This window comes from Hippoglossus stenolepis, chromosome 12 (assembly GCF_022539355.2).
Source record: "Hippoglossus stenolepis isolate QCI-W04-F060 chromosome 12, HSTE1.2, whole genome shotgun sequence".
NCBI lineage: Eukaryota > Metazoa > Chordata > Actinopteri > Pleuronectiformes > Pleuronectidae > Hippoglossus > Hippoglossus stenolepis.
The window spans coordinates 13,002,762-13,017,938 of NC_061494.1; the positions used below are offsets into that span (position 1 = coordinate 13,002,762).

General features: G+C 42.0%; 1 protein-coding gene across 1 annotated transcript; it reads left to right on the top strand.

Annotated features, from left to right (window-relative positions):
* The first annotated feature begins 499 nt into the window (after positions 1–499).
* On the top strand, positions 500–15,107 carry prom2 (prominin 2). The gene is made up of 27 exons (XM_047342475.1): positions 500–628; positions 766–884; positions 1,226–1,309; positions 1,437–1,591; positions 2,700–3,021; positions 5,260–5,324; positions 5,642–5,847; positions 6,465–6,585; positions 7,049–7,112; positions 7,216–7,305; positions 8,416–8,612; positions 9,087–9,161; positions 9,429–9,492; positions 9,618–9,774; positions 9,864–10,016; positions 10,102–10,225; positions 10,333–10,415; positions 10,584–10,668; positions 10,849–10,992; positions 11,599–11,664; positions 11,803–11,895; positions 12,011–12,064; positions 12,169–12,249; positions 13,051–13,119; positions 13,242–13,331; positions 13,934–14,046; positions 14,179–15,107. The coding sequence occupies exons 5-27, from the start codon at positions 2,772–2,774 to the stop codon at positions 14,228–14,230; spliced, it is 2,496 nt and encodes an 831-aa protein (XP_047198431.1). The 5' UTR covers positions 500–628; positions 766–884; positions 1,226–1,309; positions 1,437–1,591; positions 2,700–2,771; the 3' UTR covers positions 14,231–15,107.
* Positions 15,108–15,177: the final 70 nt, after the last annotated feature.

Consider the following 15,177-nt stretch of genomic DNA (forward strand, 5'->3'; position numbering starts at 1 on the left):
AAGGTCATAGTTTCCACTTGTTTCTTCCTAACCAACTCTTTGCTTGTTGTTATTGTCATCCTGGAAAAGATTCCTCTCCTGCCGAGCTTCTGGAGACTTTGCAGCCACGGTGCTAGTATTTAGAACCACGCAATGCAAGGGAGTGGACTCAGTTTTGTTGTGTGTTGTTGTGTCTGCGCTCAACACTTGGTGGCTCTACAGATCACACTCACTGTCCGAGGTGGGGAGCCTGTGAGCGATCACCAGCGGGACTCCCTGAGGATAGGATCCTTCACCGGCCTCCCACTGGGGAACACAGTCAAGTGTAGGCAGTGAAAAGAACTGCAGGACTCAGCCACGCAAAATGAGACAGAGAGAGAGATATAAAATGTATTCTACTATTTATTCTCTAGTGTCTTTTCACAGGACAAGTTTCACTCGGTCTCCCAGTGTCGTCGCATCAGGAACTCATAATCAATGCTGGAGATCACTAAAGCCTCTGCAGTCTTCTTGTGCCGTAGCTGTTTGGTAAGAGCCCGCCATGTTGCACTTGGTGATCCTTTAATCTGTTAATTAAGGGATCAGCCTGTAATTGACGACTATGTCGAGGTGAAGAGAGCGGTCAACAAGTGTTTGTGCAGCTGATGAGGTAAACAAGAAAAGAGGACACACACAAGTGCACAACTCCGTCTGCTTTTTGTGCATCAGAAAGGGAAATCAGATTCATATGTGTGATTCGAAGGTGTTCCTCTTCATGCAAATGTTTCTTCTGTCCTGTAACAATAGGAGCACAGTAAGTCTGCGTCATAGCACTGAGAGCAGGGAACAACAGCTCGGCAGATTGGGAAGTTCAATAACCTCAGAAACAGTGATGAGGTGGACTAGTGAGAATAATCACACTTTAGGTAAGTTATCATAATATCTCCATCTCCCTGATGTTGTTTTTTTAGGTGAAAGTGTTTTCTTACTATATTTGTAGTTCAGTCTGTGGTTGTTGTGTCTTCTTCAGCAGCCGAGTTTTCTCTGTTATCGCTCTCACGTTACATTTACTGTAGATGTGCGTACTCACATCTCCCTTAACCTGAGTGTATCCTTCCCACCTGCATATTTAAACCGTTGTTACTCATTTGTACACCACAACATTACAGATGACCTGTTGATTGAAAATCCCCTTTTTGTCTGGGTCTATTACCATATCCTGCTTCCTGATTTCCTCTAATTTGTTCTGCTCTATCTTGTTTTTCAGAGTTGATGCAGTATGATTAAGCCACCCTGACACACTCCAGGAAACAAAGCAGGAGAAATTCCATTTTCATTTGTTTTTTTAAAGGTACTCTGTCAGTTTCTTCATCGCCGCCTCTTTCCCTCCCTCTCTCCCTGTTCCTCTCTTAAAGACCCTCCCTCTCTCCCTCCTCTGATTCCCTTATCTCCCTCCCTCTCTCTGCCTTTGCTGCCAGTCTTTCCCAGCCTTCCAAGCAGTCAACTTCAACTTGACAGCAGCAGTCAGAGCGTGTCAGCTTTCTGCGGGATTGTAAAGAGTCCGTGGGAGTCACTGAATTACTGGAGATCAGAGCTGTGTAACTGTCCTTCGCTGTCCACCCCCCCGAGGAAGGTGAGTTAAAGAAAACAGCTCAATGCTCCTTCTGCTTTCCTCTTTCTTTTAATGTGTCCTCTTTTCACTCTTGCACCTTCACACCCTTATACCTCCACTGGTGCCTTGACGTAGAGGAGCTGCTCAGACAGCTGGTTCCCACAGTCCCAGTTTGTCCAGTAAATATCCTCAGTGTAAGGTGTCTTTGAAATTAGGGGGGAAACACAATGGACTGTTTTCTGTTCATTGAAGGAAGAACATGTGTTCAGTTAGTGTGGAGCTTCACCCTTGTGAGGTTATTTGCTTTAAAGAGTTACACCCAAAGGACTTTCAGTTTACACAGTGCACTCTGAGAATTATTTAAATTTCATGCAGGCAGAATGGGATAAACAGAGGTGATGTGGGCGTCTCAGGCAGATGCAGTTTTTCTGTGTGTTTACATGCAACACAGCATTGACAGCACAACCCAGACAGGTTATATGCCTTATCCGTGTCTCACATTGTTTTATTTTAACTTTAAATGTCAGCACATCCTGTACTCCATGAGAGAAAAGTTTCTGGATAACTGTCACCTGAAGCGGAGGCTTAGAAATTAAATTGGTGTTAGTTAAACATTTGGATTTAACCACTGGCACTGATGAAACATGCCTCTCTCTGTGTTTCATCGATCAAAATAGCAGCAGTTCTTTTGTCCATTGCCATTTTGTAAAGAAACAGCACTGCGACTTCTCTCTGTGTGACTCAGTCTGTGGGTTTCTTCTCCAAGCTTTAACCCTTTGATACACAACATGGGTCAAAAGTTCTATATCTTTGCAGTGAATGAATTTCCTCATTCAGTTTTTCAGGTATTCCCAAATTAATTTATTTTTGATCATCACAAATCCTTATTTTAATTTTTCCTTTGTTACTTTTTGAACAAATATCTTTTTTGTATCACTACCCTTCTAATGTTTCTTTGATATATTCTTCCATAGCTTATTCGACCGTCTTCATTTAGGAGAAGGTTCCTTTGAAGAGATAGAAGATGAGTTTTCTATCTCATCAAAGGAGCCTTCTTCATGAGTCTTCTCCTGCCCCGTCAGAGTGTGTCATTGTATTCACTCTTTTCCTTTTTTGGTCTTGTTTTCAGATGATTTAAAAACCTGTGCCATGAAGTGATCACTCTACAAACCAGTTTTCCCCACCCGCCTCACCTGTAATCATGGGGTTGTGTGAGAGAATGAGGGGTGTGTGGAGGCCGCAGGGCAGTGCTGGAGCGCTGAGAGCCTGCATTGGAGCGATGCTGCTGGGGCTCAGCCTGTCCCAGTCCACCTGTACAAAGGGTGTGGCCCCGCTGAACCTCACCGAGCCGGAGTACCAGGACACGACAGCGAGGGACACCGGCCTGGGGTTTATGGCCCCTCTGGTCCAGTCCTTCCTCCACACAGTCCAGCCAAACCCATTCCCTGAACGTAAGTCAACACTAAACCTAGCCCTAAGCTTTAAACCTTTTAAGAATGTGTTTTCTTTTAAGGAGGGTTTTTTTGTGCTTTCAATATGGAACATTTTAAGTGTTTTTAATCGATCAGTCCCCCTGGGCCCGTGCCCTCGTTCTAAACTAACCCTAATTCCTGCTCTGACCAACACAGACTCAAGTCTGTTCAGACTCACATATCCTTTTCTTTTTCTGTGCATGTACCTAAGTCTGAACAAGACCCACTCACAGGTCAAAACATTGAAACTGACAATTTTTAACTCATTCATTTTATTTTAACTAGGTTTTTGTTACTTTTTAAATTTCATTTCAAACACATTGAAACCGATTCATTATTGTCCGGGCTCTGGCTTACAGATCAACCAGCAGCAATTTAAATTGCATGAAAATCTTTTGGCTTTCCCGGTCTGGGCTGGGCATCATTTTCTTACAGGGGCAAAGGTGTAAACCATCAGTTTGAACCTTTCCTGCTCTGTAGTGACACTGCCCATACAAAAAGCCCACAGGATTGGTAAATCAATAAGTTAATGGAAATTCCTGTATTTTCCCCTGTCAATCATTAACCTTTGTGTCCTGCTCTTAGTTCAGCGTCTCCTGTGACTCAAACTTGAGACTCACCTTTGCTCACACCCTCTGTCCCTGTGATGGGTCGTAATTGCTCCGTAAACCCTTCTCGGTTTCGTACATTACATCCTGCTTGGTATTGTTAACACAATGACACAGAAATGATTGGTTAACCTTTGTCTGAAGTCATTGGAATCTAAACAATGGTTCAGTTATTTGTAATGGTGGACAAAGAGATGAATTCATACGATAGCTGCTTAATGTCGCATGCAGAAACGTGTGTTTCACTGTAAAAGCTTGTTGTGTGTTTATCTGTTAAAACACTTTGTGCTATCGCACCATGATAAGGCAGATTGTTTGACTGCGAATGCTAAACTGTGGCTTCTGCTTAATGAAAAAAACAGTAACCCTCAGGTTATAAATATCACTAAGTAAATAAATGGGTTTCACTCCACAGCTTTAAACAGGATATTACAATAAGCTGCCAATTTAATGTATTTAATAGCTAGAAAGATGAAACCCAGTTAGCATACGGATGTGAGCCTAAAGTGGCCAACTCGTGAAATAGCAAATTTGGCCCAAATATCTCAATGCAAATGTTGACCTTTTTTTGAACAACCTGGCAACTAATGACTAGAGATTTATACATTTATATTTTAGGGGCTTGTTTCTGATTCGTAAAATATTTCCAACCGGTTTAATAAGGGTTAAACTAACCATACATTTGCTCTTTGTTTCCTGGTTTAAGGATCAGAGGTCGTCCTTTATTCTAGATCATACACCTGATTGGGACTCGGTCCTAAATTACACCTGATACCAATATTTTGACTCCTGTAACATTATGTACAATTTTTTTCGGAAAATACAAAAATTGATAGATCCTCTTATAAATATCTATTAAATATCAATATTTTACTTTTAGCTAATTGATAATGTTTACGTCATGATTTCATTTAAATTAAACTTATTTTTTGTTATTTGATTTTAGGCTGCCAACTTTACACAGAGATGGAAATTAGCCTCTTGTCTAACTCTGGCACATTTACTGTGTTGTTATTAGTATGCACTGTCCCTGAAAAACAAACTTAATGAGAAAAAGCTAATACAATGAGAAATAAAGCTAAAGTAAAGCTTTTCAACATAAAATACCTCAGGTTGAGGCAAAAACACAACACACAAATTTCCATGATATTTATGTCACGCTGCCATCTGATGTTACACACACACAGAAACGGTGAGGACGACACAAAAAGATTGTGTGAGGAACACCTGAACAACCAATCTTCTCAGTTACCTGCTCACCTCGTGAATAACGAACACAATAACGCGGCTCGCTGGGACCATAGAGGGCAGGTTTTGTTTGTTTCTTCTTTTACGTGTGTGTGCGCAAAAATGTAATCTCTCCTCCTGACAACCCTTGTTTCCTAGTAACCACAAGATGGAGGTGTCAGATTTCAAGTTTTACAAAGCGAGAGATTACAATGTTTGGACGGAGCCCAGGACACGTTGTCCCCATTGCTGGACTTTTTGTACAGGGACAAGTGTGAGAGCGGCTGGTGGTGGAGAGTAGTAATTAGCAATGAGCTTTTCCAGGCCTCTAAAATCTGTGTTTCTGAAGTTTTTTAAAAGAGTGTTTCCTGTTTCTTTCCAGAGATAATCTTGAAAACAATCAACAGTTATCCACAAGTGTTGTCAGATCAAGAGCTCATTAAAGAAGTAAGTAAGAGTGTTCATGAGTTTGACATACATGTCCCATATATGTGGGAAAAAAATCAGACATATCCTTGTGCTGGAAACCTGAGACCCTTTTTATGTTGGCGCATTCTTGTGTGTTCGTAAACCAGCCGACTGAAGTAACCAAAACCTCCTCATGTGCTCTGATTGTGGACTGACACCAGAGAAAAGTAAAACCACTGTTAATCAGTGTCTCGCTGTGTTAAAGACAGACCAACGAGACAATGTCGCCGTCACTTGAAATTGATATTTGTGTCATTTTAGCTGTGATACACGTTTGTGTGTGTGTGTGTGTTCAGGCCCTGGTGTATGAAGTGGGTTTCCTGGTATGCACAGCGATCGGCATCCTGTACATCGTTCTGATGCCCATCGTGGGCTTCTTCTTGGCGTGCTGTCGCTGCTGTGGCAACTGCGGTGGGATGATGTACCAGAAGCAGACGTCCTCCATTGACTGTCGCAGGAGAACTCTCTACTGGAGCACACTCGTCACCACACTTATTATCCTGTGAGTGTGAATGTGTGTGTGTGTGTGCTCATTTTTGATACAGCTTTAGGGCCCTTTCCAGCATGAACACTGACCTAATGGGGACCACAAATATATAGAGAGATTCTTAATTTGTCCTCGTAGGTAAATTGGCTTGTAGCACTAATCACAGGACATCAACAAACCATAAATAACAAATAACCATAAACATGTCGAAAGCACAACAAATAGTTTTTATTGAGACAAAACAACATGCCTGAGGTCCTGGTTAGGGTTAAGATGTGAGTTGTGGTGAGGTTAAGATTAGAGCTAGGCATGGATTGGTCATGGTTAAGGTTAGCGATATGGTTTTGGTTTTGGTTAGGTTGAGGTTTTGGCTAAGGATAAGGATAGAGTAAGGGTAAGGGTTAGGCAAGTAGTAACTATGGTTAAGGTTATGCCGATGTAATGTCCTCTGAAATCATGTGTGTGTGTGTGTGTGTGTGTGTGTGTGTGCTCTTATTTGTGTTTTTGATCACCATAATGATGTGTTATCAAAAATGTGTGTTGGAAAATAGCTTGAATGTGAGTGTCTCAGTGCCTGTGTGCAACCTCCTCATTTCTCCATTATGTTATTGTGTGTGTATGTGTATTTCTAGCGCTGGGAACATTTGCATGTTCAGAAGCAATGCAGCCCTCAAAATGAGTGTGGATGAGACTCCAGTGCAGCTCAACAAAACTTTAGACAACATCCAGACCTTCCTCACAGCTGTGCCTCAGGTAAGAGAAACCCTCTTGTTGATGGAAGTGCATCGTATGTAGGCGTGGGACCTCGGTGAGTCGGCAGCTATCAATACTGGCTGACTTATTACTCCTTCACTCTCAAAACACTTACGACCAGGTCTGTGAATTAGCCTGTGGGTGTCTGTTTCGGGATTGGTCACATTATTTCCCCGCAGCAACCGATCATCAATCTGCTGCGAATCGACAAGCTTTTGTGTGAGATGCAAACAGAGCTCCAGTCCTCTCCAGTTGGTGCTGTGATTAATTAGCAGTCCTGTTCTCTGCAGTGTCAATACACTTATCTCACACCACAGGAGAGCGAGAAAAGGTCGCAGGGAGAGATATGCTTGTGTTGTATTCGTTACTTTTAATATCCTATGCCACTATTTACAATTAGCTCATGTAATCAGTCCGAAATGTTGCATTTCAACCCATATCTCATAGTTTGTTTTTCCTCCAGCAAATTCACGACGTGGTGAATGAGAGCTACAAAACCATACAAGAGGTCACCAGAAACCTAGATGGTAAGAATGGGGAAGTAATAATGTACAAACAGAGGAACCACTTGTTGTTTACTCTGCTCTGGTCGCACCATATTAACCCTCTCTTCACCTGCGTGTGACTCAGCCATCGGGCCTCAGCTGGGAACAGAGATCCAGAAGCGATTCACGGTACCTCTGGACCAGGCGCTGCTCCCTGTGAGGAGTCTGAACCAAGGTATGGTGAGCCTGCATGCTGCGTCCCGTTTCAGTCTGAGCGTGTCAACTCATGTGTGAATATCTGACAGGAGATCAGAGGAGTGGCTGGGGTCCTTGCTCATACATGCACTATGCAGCTTCACTACATTTCAATTCCTACGCTAAAGTTGGATAAAGTGATCGTTGTCCTTTTAGGTCACCAACTGGTCTTATATGTTGTTGCATAATAAAAAGTAAAGGAAGAGAATAGATGATCATATTATTATGGCACTCAGTAAAGCGCATACTTCCTCCAAGGCCCAAAAGTTTACTTAGAGTCAATTGAGCTTCATCAAATTTCACACACACACTCATAGATATCAGTCGTCTGAATGTGCCATATTTTTTTCCATCAAAATTCCATGAGTTTTATTCAATGTCACCATCTTTTAAGAATGGGCTTGACCAGTAAACCCCATTTCCCCAATGTCCTGTGTTTCACCACATGGAGAGTGTGGGGCAGTTTGAGTCATCTTTCTATTCCGCTTGTTCAGCTGTAGCCAATCACAGCTGGCATTGGGGGAGGGGCAGGGTACTGCATTGACAGTTGTCCAGTGCATCACAGGGTTAACATATAGAAACAAACAACCACTCACACCTATGGTCAATTAACAAAAAGTAAAGTATTTTAACCTGTATACAGGCTTACTTGGATCATTTCCTGGATCATTGTGTGTAGTGGTAGATGATGAGTATTGATTGTATGTGCACTTTCTGTGCCAGGAAGTTTACGAGAAGGTTAGGCATCTTCAGCAATAACAAAATACCTAATCCAGCATGAAGTCGTCATTGTTTGTACATCGGACTTTTTCAAGGTAACAATTGAAAAGGTCTTAACACGTCCACTCTTTGACAAACACAGGCCAGGCCCAGCAGAGCGTCATGGAACATATTTGTAATGCTTTACTAAAAGCAACTGGATTGCTCTTAATGATTGTTTGTTCTTCTCGTGCTTCCGTTTTATTCGGAGCTTCCATTCAGCTCTTTACGCTGCTTTTTGATTTCCAAGCTAAGTAGGCGATGAATGTCTTAGAATGATTATTGCTTTAGTGCATACTTAGTATTTGTGTTTTTTCAATTGCATGATCAGAGACCGGAAACATCACTGTTCAACTCAAAGAGCTGAACTCGTCATTGGCTCGGCTGCAGTCCAGCACGGGCCGAGTCCAGGGCAACATCACCGATGTTAAAGACCGCATCAATCGGACTTTATCCAATCCACTCTGTGTCGGCTGTGTAACCCTGAAGCCAGATCTACAGACCCTACCACTGGACATCTCTGCCACTGTAAGTCCTGATTTTATGCATCCTAGTATGTAGAATCACATATATATATTGAGGTTGTTCTTGGCACTCACTCCTGTCAACCTGAGTGTTTTAGATAAAAAAAACAACACTCTATACAGACAAAGAAACAGATTGTATCATTAAGCAACAGCAGGAAGAATCATTTATGTAATAAGAGATCCTCTGACGCAGAATGAGACACTGACACATGATTTTCTGGCTTTGTTTGAACAGCTGATATGTCCTCCGCCCATCTGTTCTTCTCTATTTTCTCCTACACTCTTCTGTCTCTGATAAGTTCAGTCTGTCTCCTCTCCTCTCCTGTTGTCTCCTCTCCTCTCCTCTCCTCTTATCTCCTCTCCTCGTATAGATGCTATTCATTATTCCTCATTCCATTCATTCATCCATTCATTGTTTTGCTGAATTCTGCTGCCTCCTCCTGTTAGATAAAAGTATAACATGACATGTTCACAGATCCCCATCCCGAGCGAGCTCCAGTCTGCAGTGGATGAAGTCGTCCGAATCAACCTCCCAGCGAGAATCGAGGAGGTTTGTGGCTTCCCCCCCCCCAAAAATGAAAACACTGTAATAAAATCACGTCTCTTTTATGATAACACAAAGCCATCTTTTACACATCAGAGTGGGTGGACAGATTGTGAGAGGGAGGCTGAACAAGTTAAAACCAAACATAATTGGTTTAAATATGACTAATTGATTTTTACCCAAAGTAAGCGCATATAATTTGTGTAAAAAGAGATGAATCTGTTTGTTCTTTTTTATTTATTGCAGACAGATAAACTCTGGTCTTTATTTCAGGTGGAGAGTTTTTTCGACAGCATCCCCCAGACGGTGGCCAATGAAACCGAGGCTATGGTTCAAAGTACGTGAGCACATTCACTTCAATTTCAGATACTAGTCTATTGGTCATTGATTAGTAGTATTAGTTTATCCATATGGTCAATTTTAAATAAGATATATTTATGTGTGTGTGTGTGTATGTGTTAGACAGCAAGCAGCTGCTGGGTAACGTAGAAAAACAGATCTCCGAGATTACCACTAAGATCCCTCTGTCCGGTCTGACGAAAATATCGGAGGATGTGAGCCGCGTGCATGGACAAATCAACAGTGTCACAGCAGAGGTCAAGAAAGTCGAGTACATCAGGTAAAACCCCTGCAAACTGCAAACGCACATGATCAGTGGATGAAACGCCAACAAATCCAATTATTGTGTGTGTGTGTTTTGGTCTCCAGATGGGGTGTGTGTGTTGCCCTGTGCTGCGTGGTGCTCCTGGTAGTGGTGTGTAACCTCCTGGGTCTGGTCCTGGGCCCTCTGGGTCTGTCGCCCTCAGCAGATCCCACGAAGCGATCCTGCACGGCCGACTCCGGAGGCACCTTCCTCGTGATGTGAGTGCTGCGTTGGTTTTAAATGGTAAATGCTTTTTTCACTTCCTGAGCTCTTGTTTGACCTCTGACCCGGATGTGGCTGCAGGGGTGCAGGGTTCAGCTTCCTCTTCTCCTGGCTGTTCATGATCGTGGTGGTGCTGTTGTTCCTTGTGGGGGGGAACGTTTACATCCTGGTCTGTCGGCCCTGGAACGATGGACAACTGCTGAAGGTAGCGAGATATATCACATACACACGCACTGGTCATAAGGTACAAAAATACTGCAAATTATGTCTTGAATATCTTTGTGTTAATGTTATTGCCTCTTCTGTCCACAGCTCATTGATTCGTCAAATTTAAGTACACAGATAACTCAAACTTTAGGATTGGAAACTAAACTCAGTTTCTCTGAAATCTACAGGTATGTAATACTAGAACATAATAGTAATAATACATAATGTGCAGGCATACACACCAGTTAGATTCGTTCCTGGGCCCTTAAGTTACTGGCATGCATAATGCACTGTCAAGTTATCGAGTGATGCACAAATAAGTTTGACTTGATCTCACCTAATGTCTTTGTTTGCAGAGACTGTCAGAAAAACAAGCCTGTGTGGACAACACTCCACTTGAATGAACTCATAAACCTTGACGAAACCCTCAATGTATCCAAAGTGAGTTTCCTTACCGTCCTTACAATAACTTTATTTTATACGTGCTTCCCAGGGTCTTCAGAAATACTTCCCGCTGATTCTGAAGTCGAGCAGATGAGCTGTTCTCGAGAAAAATGAAGGATTTCTGGATTTATAGTCGCATGTAATCATTTAAGATGTTTGTCTCTGTCCGTCACACAGTACACAGAGGAGATCAAGGAGCAGTTTGAGAACACAGATATCCCTCTGTCCACCATCACTCTCCTCAGCCCTGAAGTTATAAACCAGCTCAGTAGCTTCTCCTCCAAGGCCAATGGTCTGGACTCCTCGGCCATCACACAGCAGGTAGTTGTTATTCAGCTGACATGTATCTACAGTATGTGCAGCTTCACTCTCACTCAATGTTTTTCCTTTTTCAAAACTTCACAATCAACTTTTCATTTAAAAAAATGTAATTCAATTGGTCACAAATTAACTGATAAATCAATTCATATGTTTCTGCTTTTTGAGTTGAACAAATTAATTTGTTTGTTGCCAACTTAATACATTTTTTTATTTTTATTGTCAGTCCATCAGTCCCCCCATGAAACCACATTTATATTCACTAGATCCAGATTTGTATTTGGATCTGCGCACACTCATAAATATCAGTCCCCAGAACAGGTCTGATTTTTACTAAAAACATAACTGCCATTGTTATATGTGTCCATTGGTAAAAAAGGGCAAACAAGTCCTTTATTTTTAGGCCCTGATATAAATTAATCCAAGTGCATTTTCCACTCATAAATCATCAACTTCTTCCATTTATGAGTCAAATCACTTTCTCTCATTCTAAGCACAAACACAGGTAATTTGTTCCGTAGTTTAAACCGCTCTCATGATTTCAAACCAGTGCTCTATGTTTTCATATCCAACATGTAACTGTGATGCTTCTTTTTTCATCTCTCTCAGATTAACAACATTTCCAGGATCAATCTGAACACAACAGCAGATAAGCTTGACTTGGCTGCGACTAAAGTGAGTGACGAGACATAATCACGCATAAAACATAACCGTCTTATTGACTCTGTTTTTTCTATTACAAATCCTAACTGAATATATTTTGTTCTCATGTCCACATCGGATCTACTAACCAACAATTTTACTTGTCTCCAGGTGAACGTGGCAACTGGAGAAGAGTTACGTAACGAGGCCAGTGACCTGAGGAAGATTCAGGCCAGCATAGAATCAACCATCATCCCACAACTGGTGAGCAGGTTTCCTTATCTTAGCTCGCATCTTTTCCCACGATTCTCATTCTGCTTTTCCTTCTTCTCCACGTTTAATTCAAGCATAAACATCTTCATGCTTTTCCCCCCCTCAGGAAAACCTGAACTCGAGTGTCAAGAGTCTTCAATCCATGACGGAGAAAATCAACGTGAGTGCACCGACTAACACCTGGAGCTGCCAACGAGCAGAAGTTCGTTCTTCCTCTCGTTCTTTCTGCGCTTTATAATACGTTCTCCTCTCTGGTGCTTCCAGGGGACAGTGGGGGAGGTGCTGAGGAACGTGGGAGCAGCACAAGACTTCCTCAACACAAATACGACACAGATCGTCAAGGCCGTGAGTACAGGGCCACGGGTCACATGAGTTAGAGGAAAAGAAAAGAAAAAAAGAAAAAAGTGCTCCATGTGGTGTGTTAATGCCTGTGGTCGGTCAGTCATTTGGCTGGAGGGGGAGAAGCTGCTGTGGCTCAGCTTAGTGTGATGCTTCGAGTTTAAACAACGTGCTTGTTTGCTCTGCAGCCACAGGGCATGAATCACAATTATATTTTTCTTCAATTACAGTAATACATGCTTTTGAGTAATTAGTTACTGGTTTCCCTGAGTTTGAAGGAGATGCACCGAGGGGTCCAGGATGACACCGTTTTATTTCTGATATCTTGTATGATCCTAAAACTGAACACCAACTAGTCCCCTGCACCAAATTGTACAAAGTCATTTCTTCTATCAAGATAAATGAATTATTCTTAGAGAAAATGTTGAAAATGTTGAGAAAAGAAAACTTCTCAGATTGTCGTCTACCATGTGAACTTTGAGGTAATCTCATACCAGTGTGTTAACTGTTTCTTCCAACAACCTATTATAGAGTGTAATGCAATGTTTTTTTTGCATTGAGTTGTTTCTTTAAACTTTTTGAACAGGCATGAAACATGGTTCAGTAGAGAATAAACCTTTCCAGTCATAATTCTATTATTTAGTTATTTACGGGTCACTCCAAAGCATTTACCCAGAATTCCCCATTGCTTCCACTGCTTCCTCATGACTTCCCCACTGTAAAGCACGGGGAAAATGTGTGGAATTTACTCTCTCTCTCTCTCTCTCTCTCTCTCTCTCTCTCTCTCTCTCTCTCTCTCTCTCTCAGGAGAGCAAGAAGTTTTTAGACTGTCAGCTGGGTTACTTCACTGATTACGCTGACTGGGCCAAACTCTCGGTAAAGTCTTCTCAAATATTTGCCTGCACTTGTTGAACTATAATACATTTGTTTTTTTTGTATTCGTGGACACATATGAGTTCAGTTTTTGTGCAGTGGCTGACCTGTGCCCTCTCCCTCAGATCACACAGGAGGTGGGCCGCTGTCAGCCAATAGCCGGAGCTCTGGACTCGGCGGAGATCATCGTCTGTGAGTACGTGGTGCAGTCTCTGGTGAGTCATCTTCAGCTGCACATATACACCCCTGTAAAAAAAAAAAAAAAGGAGACATATGATGCTTTTCCAGTTTTTCTCTCGTCTAGTGTGTTATAGGTTTTTTTGGGGGTATGTAAAAGATCTTCAAAGTTAAATACACCAATGTCACAGTAAAGGGACAAAACACTGCTCCTGAAAGGCCTCATGTAGTCCAGCTGATACTTCCTCATCATTGTGATGTCATGCAGGATACATATGCATAATGCTTGCCTAGCGGCTAGTCCGACACGCCCCCTAACAAGGCCAGGTAAAGCGGCAGCAGAGGCCGACATTTCCTCGTGTGCTGGAAGCAGCTGACCAATCATAACAGAGTGTGACTGGGCTTTATTGGGAGGGGGGGCCTTGAAGAGACAGGAGCTAAAACCAAGTGTTTCAGACAGAGGCTGAAAAGAGGAACTGCAGCAATGGACAGTCTGAGGAAAGTGATGTGTTTTCCATGTAAACTCTTCAAGTGATAACCCCTTATTAAAATGATGAACCTGGACAAGAGCTTAATATGTCTTCTTTAAGTCCCTTTTCAATCCTTTTTTTTTATCACCTGTGCTCTTCTCTCTCTGTAGAATGCATTCTGGTGCAGTCTGGGCTGGTGCATGATCTTCTTCATCCCCAGCATCATCTTTTCTATCAAACTAGCCAAGTACTACAGGAGAATGAAGCGCTCAGACGTCTATGAGTAAGAAGCAAACACACACACACAACAAAACAACAACACACATCTACAGAAACACATGTATCCATGTTTGTATATGTGCAGAAATCACAACTGATTCATTTGGTGTGACGCTGCTAATGTCTTTGTTTCCAGCGAACACATAGTTATGAACCACATTCCACGGGCCCAGATGAAAATCCCCTGAGAGGACGGCCTCCTGTATAAAGCGGTACAGCTTTAGAAGACTGCCGGCACCAATGTGGCATCTCTCGACAGAGTAAAATCACTCCTGCACAGATGTGACGTGTGGACGAGAAGTCCCAAGTGTTCGGTTACTCTTCCCCTTCATTTCTTTATTGTCTTATTTCCACGATAGAGTGGACGAGAAAGTCCGCTTGTTATATGACTGCAGTGGTCTTACAACACACCACACACACACTAACACAGTATCTGTTCATTGACCTCAGGGGGACACAAGGCAAAAGGGAATCTTCAGGGACATTTTAAATGAACATTCAAAGAGATATATTTCATTTCACTGTTTTAGATAAATATTTTTTTATGTATTGAATGTACCGAGCCTGCTGCTGGATTTTCAGACGATAGATTTATAACTTTAAAGCTGATTTTGAGTGTTTATATATGGTCATGTAGTGGTCTCATGCTTTCAAAGAAGGCATCAGTGTGTCACTGTGCCAACAGGTACCTGCAATGTGCCGGGTTCCTCACCGCTGTCTGGCGACCTGATTCCAATGGGAAACACTATTTAACTAAATAATAATTAAACTTGCACTAATGTTGGGAATCAAATTCCTCTTGTGAATCATCGAATTACTTTTTTTTGCTTATTTCTGTGACTAATAGCGAAAGCAGTCACCATATCGTTGCTGTTTGAAACCACACAATGCGACTTTTTGTTTTTGTTGACCTGTCTTTGCAAATATGTTTTTCTAAATTTAGATTTTGACTGATGTGATTTAAAAATGATGATTTTTTGCACTTTTTAGCAGATTGTGTTTTTATCACTGTTAAATTCCTGCCAGCTGTTTTTGAAAAATACTGTGATTAAAAAAAGAAATCAGCTCTGAGTCTGCTCTGCATTTTTCTACCTTTTGGCTGTGACATGAGTGAAATCTCTGAGATCAGTCACTG